This window comes from Parasteatoda tepidariorum, chromosome 6 (assembly GCF_043381705.1).
Source record: "Parasteatoda tepidariorum isolate YZ-2023 chromosome 6, CAS_Ptep_4.0, whole genome shotgun sequence".
Classification (NCBI taxonomy): Eukaryota; Metazoa; Arthropoda; class Arachnida; order Araneae; family Theridiidae; genus Parasteatoda; species Parasteatoda tepidariorum.
This window is the reverse complement of record NC_092209.1, coordinates 72,110,464-72,125,078: the sequence shown is the minus strand read 5'-3', so window position 1 is coordinate 72,125,078 and position 14,615 is coordinate 72,110,464. Positions and strand designations below refer to the sequence as shown.

The window sequence follows — 14,615 nt, the reverse complement described above, 5'->3', positions numbered from 1 at the left end:
CCACATTTGTTCGTTCAGCTGAAATTCACCAAAATTGTATTTGGTCAGCTCTTGAATTTGGCATAAAGTGACTGTTATATAACAGCTTATTTCTACACCCTAATTTTATCTCTTGCTTGCCTGAACAACTAGCAACTTTGATTTATTACCATTGCTCATGCTAACCATTTCTCTTAAATGACTCCATTTCTGTCCTTTGTATTCTTGTGCTGCTTAGGAATGGAGTTCTGCTCATTCCCTTCCCTCCGTTTCTCTATCTGATGCTGACCACGACCACCAATGTCCTAAATCTGACCTTAAAGCACTAATGCAGAAGGAGGAGACGGAAAGTGATGTCGCCTTGTGCTCTTCCGCCCATAGCACCCCATTGCATAACTATCTTCTCTCAAACGATTGCGACGAGGATCGCAGAATGTTGATGTCTCGTTCTGGTATTGACGTACGCACGCTTAACTCGTGCCTGAAATCGGGTCGGTCACTCGGTATGAAGCATAAGAAGTGCATTAAATTTGATGCAAGTGCATCCAGTTGTACTGGTCGCTTGCAAAGAACTGGCATTCGCCGTCGGAAGTTCAGTAAGAAGAAAAATGAAGTGAATCACCTAAGCGATAGTAGTCCTGAGTGTAGTCCTAGCAAAGAAAAAGACAAAAGCCATTCCAAATTGTCTTTGCTTGCCACACTAGGTCTCTTGAAGTCTGATGACAGTTCCTCTAAACTTGCCAAGAGGAAACGTAAGGCTAAGAAGAAAAATGAAACAATTGAAAAGTTGCTCCAGAGCAAGAAAACATTTGCTATTGATGAACCATTTGATACGAGTGAAAAAGTTGAGGTACAAGAAGAAAAAAGCATGGAGGAATCCGTTCAAGAAACTAAAAAGATAATCAGTATTTTGAAAAAATTGTCTGATGAAGAAAAGAAAAATTCTGAATTGAGCAAGCTGATGGCAAACGAGTTCAATAAAAAGCCTCCTCTTATTTTCGGAGGTACTTACCCTATTGATGAGCCTTTCATAACAACGAAACTGAAACCTCTTTCACCAAGTTATTCCAATCAAATGATTTGCAAAACAAGTTTTCCGGATAACTTAGCTGCAAATTTTGACTCAGTTGTCCTTAGTGCAAAACCTAAACTAGCTGATCAGTCATCTGATAAATTGATATCTATTAAAAATAAACCTGAGAATAATGAAAATAAAAAAAAGCCTTCCAAACTTTCAAAACATGAAACCTTGTATAGAATGTCACCCATGAGAATGTTTAAAAGAATGCAAAGTGCAAATAAAAGAATTGGGCAACTACGTGCTGAAGCTGTGAGTATGAAAGCTACTGCTTAATGTAGTAATTTTAAAAGTAGTTATCCTTATTATATAAGTATCTTATTGAGCAAGAATAATTGGAATCACCACTTTAAAGCCTTTTTTTCTTCATCAATTTATTTTAAACTGATTATTATTCTGAAAATATTAAAAATCTTATTTTTTTAACAAATTAATTATGTAACATCACACTTAACTCTTTCTCCATGTTTTAATAAAAAAATGTTTTATTCAAAGTAAATACTGCATTATATTTTAAAATCAATGAATCCAAGTAAATAAAGATAATCAATTATAAACCCCTAACAATAGCTGCATTTTTACCTGATATTGAAAATTTTGCTTTGAATATTTTTATGTTAAACGCATTTGCTGTTAGCAAAACTGAAGCAATGTAAAAAGAGTGCTATTTTCCATTAGCTGACATGATCATTTTAATACTACGAAGTATAGTGCGGCTTCGAGGAGAACTCCTCCAGACTAAATGTCTGGGGCTGTCTGCTGCTATGGTAACAAGCAAGAGCACATTTCTAATGGGGGTGTAAAGGAAGAATTAAGGTGTCGATTGGTTTATTCATGCTGACCTATGCCAAGATCAAGGCAAAACTATTCACCCCACACCCCTATTTGAAGTGAATTTTTCTTGTAACCATGGTACCCGCCACGACACGAGACTGTTGTCTGGAGGAGTTCTCCTGAAAGCCGTACTATACCTTCTGTGTCGAAACACAGCATGAAAGAGAGATACACAGATATGAATAAAAAATTATAAACAGGTTACAGCAAGCAAGGAAAAAAGATTATTGATCTGGTTTGGGAAATAAGATCAAGTAAGATAAGCCAACAAAAGTTGGAAGATATAAAAAACAAATGTGTTGGGGTAAGGCAAGAATCCTATATTCTGCAGGAAGTAGAAATTAAAATATTCAAATCATTAGAAATCTTTCATTCTGTGTTTTGACTCTGATTAAAGTTCTCACTTATCTGTTTCTCTCTCTCTTTTTATTTTAATTTTGTCTTTTTTCACACAGTTTTAGCTTTATTCATAAAGTAGCACAAAGTTAACTCTTTCTCCATATGGATTTTATGTGTATGGGTTGTCGAAAGCGATGATGAGAATATTTTTACTCCAATGGAGCTTCATGCATTACAATGTAACCTAATTTTTTTCTGTTGCAAATGTAAAATATTTTTTTTTGTAATGGCATTCCTAGAAAATTGTTTAGCTTTGTTATTCAATATACTGTTTACCTTACTTGCATCACACCTTTTGCACTTTATTCTATTTTTTACTATTATGAACATTGTAAAATGGTAAATAAGACATATTTTTACTGTGCAAATGCAAAATGTATAAATATATGTTCAAACTCCTTAAAATTACTATTATGTTTTTATTATTGAAGTATTATTATTCTTTAATTATGCAGGTCTCTAAAAAACTTTAACTCTTTTTTAAAAAAAAAACAAAAAAAAAACAATCTAATTGATGAAAAGCTAATTTTTTGAAAAAAAATATTAAAAGGGAAGTAATTTTATAACATCATTGTAATATTAGTGCTCTTAAAAACTCTGAAATTAACTTAGAGATATTTTTTTTCATCATTACACTTCAGTTTAGAATACTCTAAAAGCTATGCTTTAAATTAAAATAACTAAAAATTATAGAATTTTTATTAGTATTCTATCAATATTTCAAAAAACATACGGCTCATTATAAACAAGAACTGCTTAAACAAGAATTTTTTTTTACATACATATGATAAAGATTTTACTCTACCATTTGTAGAATATCATAAAAAATGGTGTATGTAAATATTTCAAGAATCTGCTATAAAAACTTTTATAGTTAGATATAAATTCCAACCCTTTAACTATTTTATACAATTTTTTTGTTTATATATAAAACTTGAGTGATTTTTTTTAAAAATTGATTGCCTTATCCCTGTGGCAGAATTTTTTCTGGCTTTCTGCGACAAACCTAACTAGAACCAATATCTTTCTGCAAGATATTTTTATCGTTATAAATCTATGTGTAATGAATTTATAATGATAGATGAAAAAAATAAGTCTACATGCATAGAATAATACACTGAAGAGCCAAAAAAACTGATATGCCTGCCTAATATCGTGTAGGGTACCTGCGAGTATGCAGAAGCGCCGCAACACGACGTGGCATGGATTCGATCAATGTGTGAAGTAGTGCTGGAGATAATTAAAAAGNCTACTCTCCCCACATTGGTGACCTTCGGACGTGATGTGAACACGCCTACCTTGACAGTAACGCCCACTTCGATATGAACACGCCTACCTAGACAGTAACACCTACTTCGATGGATGATCCACATTGAATAGTTGACTTGCTACTTGTGACTGCAACATTATCCACCTTCTCGCACTGTTGCTACTCAGTCTCGAGCACACAACGTCGGCCTGCATATACACTCGACTGCTAAAGCCAACACAGGAGCGACTACGACCGAAGTTAATACACCTCTCACATTCAGCACTCAAAAAAATACGGTGATCTTAATACAGCTCTCCGGGCTTCGCACAAAACAGCAATGAATCAACTAGTGGTATTCGTTCATCGAATTCTACCACAGCTATAATTCTGGTGGGGGAGTACTGTAGCGTATCTACCACTACAAAATTACAACTACAATTCACTAGTATATAAGACATGTTAACTCGACTCTATGTCGGGGTACCTTTTCATAGATGAAGGTTGACATGGTCGATAACTACTCTCCCCACATATCTATACATATATATTATGAATATATTTGTTTTCAATATTAAGTAAAATGTCTATCACCGTAGGTGTTTATGTTGACTGACCACTAATGTCTTCCTAGATGATCTCTGAGCTACCTTTGCTGTATAAGGGTGGAAAATAGAGTAAAACAGTTTTTTCCATAAATGGACTAACTTTTTTAATCCAAATATTAGAGAGGAGGAATGCATTTTCAGTTGAGCAGGTGCAGGAGGTGTTTTCAATCATGGTTGGATAGTATAAAACATTCATGCTTTCTTACATTTAAAAAATTAAGATAGTTAAAAGATTGAGAAAAGGTAAAACAGAAGCATCTTGAATATGGGGCTATTAATTGTATTGGATACTTAAAAAAACATTGCCATAGCTATTTTTTTTAACTATTCAATAATCTGGATTTTTCATTAACCAGATTGGCCTTGCTCTTGGTTGGTCTGGATAATCTGCACTCTATTGTGTATTAACCCTCAAAGTGTGTATCCCTTAGGTAAAATTGTATAGGAATTTTCCCCCTACACACTATTTTCCTATTCAATTACATGGAGAATTAATTCCTTATTTTAGGCTGGAAAAACTTGGCTTGGTGGCATATTTAGCAGATTACTACCTAAAGGTCCTAATCAAATGATCTTGCCAGATGATAAAAATCCTACGGTAAGCATGTTTTACTTCATTGTGTTTGTTAACGTTTATGTATCACATTTGAAAGATTTAACAAGTGTAACTGTTTTTTTTTTTTTTTTTTTTTTTTTTTTTTTTTTTGGACAAGCAAATGTTTGATTTAATTTAATTTTCTGTGATAGAAAGGAAAAAATAAGGAAAGAAATCAAAAGAAAATAAATTTATTTACCAATTCACAGTTGTAGTTTTCTTTCAGAAAAATCGAAGTTACCTGGCATGTAATAATAACAACTAAAAATGCTGTTTCTGGGTATTTGCTAGCATTTTTTTTAATCAAGTTTACGGTATTATAATCTTTAAAGAAACCATTATATGAGTTTAATTAAATATTAAAAAAAATAAATAAGAAATACATAATTAAATATTATCATTTAAGGAATTGTTACATCTTTAAGTGAATCTTCCCATAAAATGTATTTTTAAATAAAAAATTTAAATTGTTATCTTAAAGATCATCACCGCACTACAGATTCAAAAAAATTTTTCCCTTAATAAACAAGTATATATATGATTAAAGGGAGTAAAGCTATCTATTAATAAAATAAATATTGTCAAAATAGAAAAATATTTAAAATAATAGGGCAAAATTTATTCTGAATTCAGTTTTTTCCTAATGTGTGACAGAGATCAAATCTTATGTTCCTACTATCTATGCATAATACAATCTAGATACTTATAATTAATCTTGAAATTTGAAGAGATCCTAATAGGTATTTTTTATGAATTTTTGTATCACCCTTTATCCAGTTTAGTTTTATCATTATTTTACGCATGTTTTTCTGTGTTAAAAAGACAATCTATTACTTGGCTGTAGTTTTAACATTATTTAACTCATGTATTTCTGTGTTAAAAAGACAATCTATTACATGGCTGTCATTTTCTTCACATTTAAATTTTTTTTTATAGATTGTATGGGATGATGTAAAAAATTGTTGGGTGAACAAAGATAGCAATGATGATGAAGATAGTAGTGCACCTGTTGCTCCTCCTACAGATTCAGAATTAATGGGTATGTTTGTTTTTCCTTTTTTTTGTGTGAATACTTTATTTTGTATAATGTGACATATTTTTCTTTATAACGACAAATTTCTTTGATTATATATAAACCTGTCTTGTCAAGCTTGATACTTTGTGATACCAAAAATAAATGCCCTTTTTCATATTATTGCCCACTTAAACAACAAAATAAAACAAATTGTAAGCAAACAGATTTTTTTATCCTTAATATTAAAAATTTAACCAGGACTTGGAAACTTGTCATAATAGTAGGTTTGTTGTAATGTACTGTATTTTTTATATCAAGGTTATACTGCAAAATTTTGTTTCCAGATAACAAATTTTTGCTGATCCTTAATATTAGAAATTTAACCGGGACTTGGAAACTTGTAATAATAGTAGGTTTGTTGTAATTAACTGTATTCTTTATATCAAGGTTATACTGCGTAATTTTGTTTCAAGATAACAAATTTTTGCTCACGTAAATATCCGTTATTACAATAAGCTCAAATCGGGGCTCTATTAATTTTCTTGTTAACCCATAAAATTTGACCTAAACTAAAGCAAATTTTATGATATACAATAAGCAACAGTTGCGTATTAATACAAAATTTAGTTACTTTTAGTTCTAGAATTATTCAAAGGCAGTTTTTTGCAATGGCCAGAAGAAAAATTATACATTTATTATATAAATTTTATGTAATTCATTCAGATGATTTTTTAATGCATACAATTGTGATTTTTTTCCCCATGCAATCTCTCATAATTGATTTTTTTATACTTTTCATTGCATTTGAAAATTTTGCAATTATTTGAAATTAAAGTTTTATGCAATTTTTTTCCTTTTTGTAAGTTTCCAGTTGGTTTTCCTGTTCTTTTATTCTCATGTAAAATATTTATTTAGTATTAGTGAGGGGGCAATGGAAAAACTATTTAAAATTTCGATCCTTTTAAGTTTTGCCAATGCATAATAATAGTATGTAATGAAATAAATGTAGAAATTATATCTTTTGATCATGTGCACTAGGTTCCAAGTCTTCCGAAATGAATTTTCAGAGTCCAACCAATAGTTCTTTTCCTCCAGTGAATTCTATGGTGACTAATAATTCAGTGCCTCCTTCAACTGCCTCTTCTCAACCAGTAAACAAATTTCAAAGGCCAAAAACTAGAGGTAAAAGCAAATTTTTTTTCTCTCCAGTTAGGAAAGTAAATAGAAAGTGCAAGACTAGCCTCAATTATATGCATATAAAAAAAATCTAATGTAAAAGAGCATTATATTAATATACATCAAGCAGTGTTTTCACTACAGCGGGAGAACTCGAGAATTTCACATTTTTTCCCCTTTCTCGCGTTAAAAAATGATTACCGTGAGAAATTCGCGCATTCTATAAATCAATTTCAAAATTCGCGAATTTCTCGCATTTTGGAAAAAGTTTCGAATTACGCCATTTAGAATAAAATCCATTTCGATTTTCGTCCTGGATCTTTCATTATTTTCAACATCTACCCCATTATCCAGCTTCCCTATTTACCAGTATTGTTCAGACCCTTTTCGAACAACAGAACACAACCATGGAACCCCTTTCAGAACACATTTCTCTGCAATCACTTGTTTACCGTAGGTAAGGTTTCTTCATGTAAGACGTTCAAATTTTTTATGCACTTATGTAAGATGGACAAATACCTTGTAAACGCAAAATCTTCTATGATGATGCAACAAAAATATTCAATGCTTTAAAAAATAGAAAGCGTTAAAAATGTGTTATAATTAAAGAAATGATTTTTTTTCAAGAGTTTTTGAGTTTTTTTAGTTTTTAGAAATCTCACTTAACTTTTTGAAATCTCACCCTGTTTTCGAGAAAAGGTGAGAAATTCTCACCCATTCTTTTTCTATGATGAAAACACTGCATCAAGTAACAAATTGCAGCTAGCCTTAGATATTAAACTTGACTGAACATTGAATATTCGAACAAGCTGGTTAAGAAATTGCATGTAACTACACATGGAATAACAGCTTACTGCAAAGACTTCTTTTATCCTGAATGAAAAAGTAAGTAACTGCAACAGTTTCCTGGTTATTCTTTTGATAGAATTATACATATTCAGCATTTAGTCCAAAAATTCGAAAAGAAGTTTAAGCCGATGTTATGAGAAGAGATATGGAGATGTCTGTGTTTTCATGCAAATTCTTTATTGTTAAATACAAATGAAACAATTAGTTTGAACATGCAAACTCCAGATAATATTAATTACGACAATCAGGCATATAATTCTTTTACTGATTTGGAGAATTCTGCAAATCTCAAAACCATTGATTCGCGGATTTCCGTGAGACAATTTATGCTCTGGCTGTTCATTTTTAATGCAATTATGTGATATTTTTATAGTTTTTTTCAATCAATTTTTCAACAGTTATCAGAGCTTATTTTTACGTGTTTTTTAAAATCTCCATATTTTTAACACAAATTTTTTTATTACAACTCGTGAATCTGGAAACGTAAATCTAACTAACCNTTTGTAAGTTTCCAGTCGATTTTACTGCTTTATTATTATAATATAAAATATTAATTTAGTATTAGTGTGAAAAACAATTGAAAAACTTTTTGAAATTTCAATCCTTTCAAGTTTTGCCAATACATTTGTAATGAAAAATGAAATTTAATTTATTCATAAATGTAGAAATTATATCTTTTGATCATGTGCACTAGGTTCCAAGTCTTCCGAAATGAATTTTCAGAGTCCAACCAATAGTTCTTTTCCTCCAGTGAATTCTATGGTGACTAATAATTCAGTGCCTCCTTCAACTGCCTCTTCTCAACCAGTAAACAAATTTCAAAGGCCAAAAACTAGAGGTAAAAGCAATTCTTTTCCCCACTCAGTTAAGAAAATAAATAGAAAGTACAAAACTAGCCTCAATTATATGCATATAAAAAAAAATCTAATGTAAAGGAGCATTATATTAATATACATCAAGTAACAAACATCAAGTATATAACAAACTTTTTTATCCTGAATGAAGAAGTAAATAACTGCAACAGTTTCCAGGTTATTCTTTTGATAGAATTATGCACATTCAGTATTTAGTTCAAAAATTCGAAAAGAAGTTTAAGCCAATGTTATGAGAAGATCTGGAGATGTCTGTGTTTTCATGCAAATTCTTTATTGTTAAATACAAATGAAACAATTAGTTTGAACATGCACACTCCAGATAATATTGATTACAACAATCAGGCATGTTATTCTTTCACTAATTTGAAGCATTCCGCAAATCTCAAAACCATTGATTCTCGGATTTCCGCAAGACATTGATGTTTCGATTGTTAATTTTTTAATGGAATCGTTTTGAGTCGATATCATCGTAAATCTGTGCTGTGCTTTGATTATTTTATCGGCTATTATTGATGCAAATTTTCACTTTAAAAAAAAAAATTCATTCATGCAAATTTAAAAAAGAATTTTGCATGTCCAAATAATGATGTAAAAAAAAAATGTAAAAATTTTTTTACATCATTATTTGGACATGCAAAATTCAATTCGTGCACTTTTTGACAAGACAATAACACTGTTTTTTTTTTCGATTAACTTTTTAAGTTAATGTAAATCACAATATTTTCATACGATATTGTTAAGAAATGAGAAATTCGAATCCCGCATTTAAGTAAATACTTTTTGTTGCTCTTGATTTGCGTTAAATCCATGCAACGTTTCGATCATCTCTTTCTCTCTATTGCTGTTAATTTTCGCATAATTTTTAAAAATTTTTGATATTATGATACACGAAATTTGAATCACGCACCTGAGTATTCACTAATTTATGCGATATTTCTATAGTTTTTTCAATCAATTTTTCAACAGTTATCAAAACTGATTTTTTCATGTTTTTTAATATCTTGATATTTTTAACACAAAATTTTTTATTACAACACGTGAATCTGGAAACTTTTAACTAACCCCTTTTGGACGCCTTCGAATTTAGCGATTTCTTCATAAATTCTCATGCTTTTATCATCAATCTTTTTTCATTTATTGCTGTGGTAATGGTTTTTAAAATCTTATTTTTTTAAATGCGATGACTACTTGCAAAGTGCAAAAGAGAAGGAATATGTAATTTTTTCTTCAATATAAATAAATTTTTTTAAGTGTTTATGAGAAAAAATTTATTAAAGAAAAATGTTTCATTCCTCTCTTTAAATTTTATGAATGTTACATTTGTGCATTAAAATGAGTCTATATCTTCTATGTTGAAAAAAAGAATACTAAATAAACTGCACATTAAAAAAAAAAAAAATTTAGATAATTTCTCCTTTCAGCCTTCACGCATCTGAACAATACATAACAGAACAAACTGTTCTATTAATTATCTTACTATTCAGTGAACTGACAATAATAATAATACATAATTTTTTTAAAAAAAACATGCCTGAAAAGGCAAATTTTTCTGAATATATGGGTTTTTAGTTTTTATGGGTTTGCATTTTTTGTAAATTCAACCCTCAATGTAATATGTTTTTTAAATCCAGAAAAATTACAGCATTTTCTCCACTTTTCACAAGAATTTAATTGTTAGCTAGTTTTGTTATCTTTTATCATTACTGTTTGTCTATAAAAACAACTCCCCTCTCCAAAAAGGCCATCTGCTGCTATGTAAACATGAAATAGCACATTTAAAAGAGGGACGCTTCTCTCTCCTTTGATCCCTTTCTCTTGCCGACCCTAATCAAACCTTGTCTTAAATATCGACCCAAAACTCGTACTTGAAATTGTTAAACCTTATCCACCGCCACTGTTCCAGGTGAATGGCGAAGGGAGTTCCTTCCATAGGTAGTTGTTACTGCACTACTTAGACTTGCTGGTATTTGTGAAGTAAATTCTCTTAATTTTTTTAGGGATGCGTCAAAACTATGTTGATGTTCTAAGTACAAGTGGTGTTACTAAGAAAAATGTCATACCTGAAGGCCTATTTACTCCATCTTACGATGCTGCCGTTTCGCCAAATGTATTTATGCCACCAGCAGGTTAGTTTATTTCTATTTTGCAATGTTAAATGTATATGTATTATATAGCTGTAAAATGATTTTTAAATTGACTTTTTTTGTGTTTTATATAATGTATATGTTCAGCGACCGAGCTCTTCGAATAGCTCCAAACCATTCCAACGATGCTGTCGGAAAACAAACTGAAATATTTAATTGGTTTTCATCTTAGAGTAGAAATATTCAACAAATTTTTAATTTTAATACAAAATGTTTTCTCGTGCTGCACTGACAATATTTTTTTGTCGCTATTACATCAAAAGTAAAATTTATATAAAATGAACATTGACAAATTGATTATTGCATTTAAAGTAGATTGATCAAACCACATTTAGTAGGAATGTAAGTTTATAAAAATTTATGTAATTTAATCTTCGCCGAGAGTTATTCACTTATCTGTGTTCAAAATTGTTTTAAATAAAATTCAATAGTTTCTTTGACTCGTATTGTTTCACAGCACAATTACGATTAACATATTTCAATTTTTCTGTAGATTCATTTTATGTTCTTAAACCTTTTGCATTTGAAAATTCCAATCAGAGCCATTTTTAAAAAAAGTGGCTTCAATATTTAAGACTCTACTAATAATACATAATTAGTATACTATATATTTAATTCTTCAAGCTGCTGTTTATGTGAATGAAAAAAAAAAAGTCTTCCAATGTAAAGGGTTTAAGTTAAAATATTAGGTTTACTGTGAATCATGTGTAAATATTAATGGAAGTTAAGTTAATTATGGAATATTTTAATAGCACCAACATCAAGTGAAAATACTGCAAATGTAGAATCAAGTAATGCAAATTACAATTCTCCACAGCTGGAAGAAGTAAGTAGTTTTCTCATTATCAATTTTAAGCTTCCCTTATCACTTCCTTTTTTTTTAATATTCAGGCATTTTTATTAACACAAAATTCATTTTAGTAAAGAAAATCATATTTGCATTTTACTTTGATAAGTTTATTATTAGAATTTTATTATTCAAATTGAACAATATTCATATTTAGCTGTATCTTTACAATGTTTTTATTATCAGTGTTGCTTTAGATCTAGTAAATTTCTGAAATCTAATTTGAACTAAAATCAAAATTTTTATTACTAATCAAATAAAATAGCACTTTAAAAAAATTATTTGTGAGTTTTATTTAGCAGCGACAAAATTAGATCTACTTTCACATTTATTTTTTTAAAAAGTTTTGAATTATTTTACAAAGGTTTTGTGAAGGAACTTAAAAATAATTTAGTAACATAGATTCACACTATTCGTTGCAAAGAGTATCAATGTTTAAAATTAAAACGCTAAATTCTATATATATCATAGTAAAAAATACTTCTTTAAAAAAATTTACTAACTTTACTTGTAGTTATTTTAAAAGTAATGTATGTAAGTGTAATAGGTTTTTGACTGTGCATATATTCTTATTTCTACCTAATAATATAAACCCATACTTGCACATAGGTGGTTGCAAGAATAAGTCGTCCCGTAGTGGACTGATCGTTAAGACACGGTTCCCAGCAGATCACCGAAGTCGAGCATCACTGACTGCGGACAGTGTGTGGGTGACCACTTGGATCTGTCTGCGTAGGGACTGAGGATGTGCAGTATGGGTCCTTGTTAAACTGTTCTACCGTAAAGTGCTCGACTTCGAGTGCAGGTCGTCGGGCTACCAAAGCGAGGGTATCATCCTCAGGGATGTTTCCCAGACCGTCGCCAAAAGCCCATTGTGCAGCTCTAGTGCGACGTAAATGAACTACAACAGCAAGGATAAGTCACTTGGTGTTAGTATTAATCGGCCGAGTATGTCATATCTTCAATTCTCCCCCATTAAAAATAGTTTTACTTGTTTCCACAGCAGCAGGCAACCTTAGACTCTCAGTCTTCAGGAGTTTGTGTGATACTAAGAATACCACTTGCTATATTTAGTTACGCTAATTTTAAATCTTTTTACAATTGCTATTCTTTATATATATTTTAAATTTATGTATTGATAGTTTAATCAAGGGCATGACATTTCCTTTCTAAAATTTTTGCTCGATACTGTTATACATTCGTGAAATATGAATAATTCAGGTAGGTAAATTGTCATGCTCTTTAGTTTTGACGAAAGATTAATAAAAATTCTATTGGTTTAAAATGTTTTTGCTTTTGCTTAGAGGATAATTTAATTTCTTAGTATGACTTACTAATTATAATTAGAGGATTTACTAATAATGTCTCCGCAATGTAATAACGTAATGTAATAACTAAATTCCAAAATTTCTGCATAAAATTTTTACAATATTCAAAATAAACATACCATTTGTTTAATTTCCCTATAACCCTCTGTTTCCGAAATTTTTAATTTTGAAATCTGTTCCTCCTCTGTTGAATAACCTGTAAATCTTAAGTTTGCTTTAAGTTTAAAAAAAAATTCATATCGATCTTTGTTCTGTTGCTCAAATGTCTTGACATTTATTCTAGGAACAACAATTAGAAAATCAAACAACACCAATGATGTTTAATCCAGCCGAGTTTGATTCTAGAAGGCCAAGTATCAGTAACCAACGCCATACAATAGGACGCATGGGCCGCAGAACTTATCCGACATGAACATTGGTTTTCATGGGTATCTGAGACAAGTTGAGGCATTTGTAAATTGAAATGCATGTTAATGTCTCGGACAATTGTGATAGCTGTGAATAAATATAGTTATATAATTATAAATTTATTTTTAAATGGAATATATTATATACTATTTAATTATACACCATTTCAATGAGTTAAGGAGTTCTTTTTTTTCCATTTTATAATGGGTTTTTTTACTGAGTGTTGGTATTTTGAGAAATTTCTTTAATTTGATTGTTTATAAAGAATAGTTTTGTAATTTAAATTTGTATTGCCATTTTTCATTGTTCAACACTTTTATAAAATGTGGAGGGGCGAAATAATTGATGTGGATTTAATAAATAAAACTATTAAGATGCTGTTTGGTAGTTCACTTTAACTTCATTCATACTAATAATTTTTAAAAATTGTTCTGAGAACTCCTTAACTTGTAATTTTTACTATTAATATGACAAATATTTATTGAAGTTTTAGCGTTCATTTGGGAATGTTTTCTTTAAAATCTAACCTGTTATTTTAATAATTTGTAATTATTAAAGTGGAATTTTTATGAGATGTGTTGGTCTGATTCTAATAATTAAAAAAAAGGAATTAGTCAATGTTTACCTTGTACAGTAGAATTCTTCAGCTGCATTCCTTTGTTGTATGTGCATAGATAGTGCATGTGCAAAATAATAAAATAAAATTGTAAAAAGTTATTTAGATTTTTGTTTTAAACCTATGTTTTATGTACAGCAATGGTGAATGGAATGAGAGAAAGTTATTAAAATATTCTTATTTTGTTGGTTTATGCTGGTTTTTATTTCACTTCAAATTCAGTGTTTATATATGTATATATATATATATATTCTTTGGGGTCAGTTATTGAAATTTTATAAATTTCCAGATTGAACTTCCCTATTTCATAAAAAATGTTTTACTGATCACAAAAATAGTATTCTTTTGTATCATAAAATTGAGTTAACTCCCACGCAACAATTTTACCTCGGCCCCAGTTTGACTCAAAATTTGCTTAATATGGGACCTATATTGGAATGTCTATATATTTTTTTTAATATTGGTCCAACAATGGCTGAATAATGAATATAAAATATCTGGAAAATATGAAAATTCTATATGAGGGCGATATTGATTGAATCAAGTGCACTCTGCTTTCTCAAATCAATGTGTTACAAATTTTAGTCAAAATTAACTCTGTTTTATATACTTTTT

General features: G+C 29.9%; 1 protein-coding gene across 1 annotated transcript in view; it reads left to right on the top strand.

Moving 5' to 3' along the window:
• LOC107436652 (protein transport protein Sec16A) overlaps positions 1–13,533 on the top strand; it is a 54,032-nt gene extending 40,499 nt beyond the window's left edge. Inside the window, exons 29-35 of the mRNA XM_071181844.1 lie at positions 218–1,327; positions 4,656–4,745; positions 5,679–5,781; positions 6,796–6,939; positions 10,655–10,783; positions 11,554–11,627; positions 13,260–13,533. Of these exons, the coding sequence (XP_071037945.1) occupies positions 218–1,327; positions 4,656–4,745; positions 5,679–5,781; positions 6,796–6,939; positions 10,655–10,783; positions 11,554–11,627; positions 13,260–13,388 (1,779 nt within the window). The 3' untranslated portion in view covers positions 13,389–13,533. The remainder of the gene's footprint in view (positions 1–217; positions 1,328–4,655; positions 4,746–5,678; positions 5,782–6,795; positions 6,940–10,654; positions 10,784–11,553; positions 11,628–13,259) is intronic.
• Positions 13,534–14,615: the final 1,082 nt, after the last annotated feature.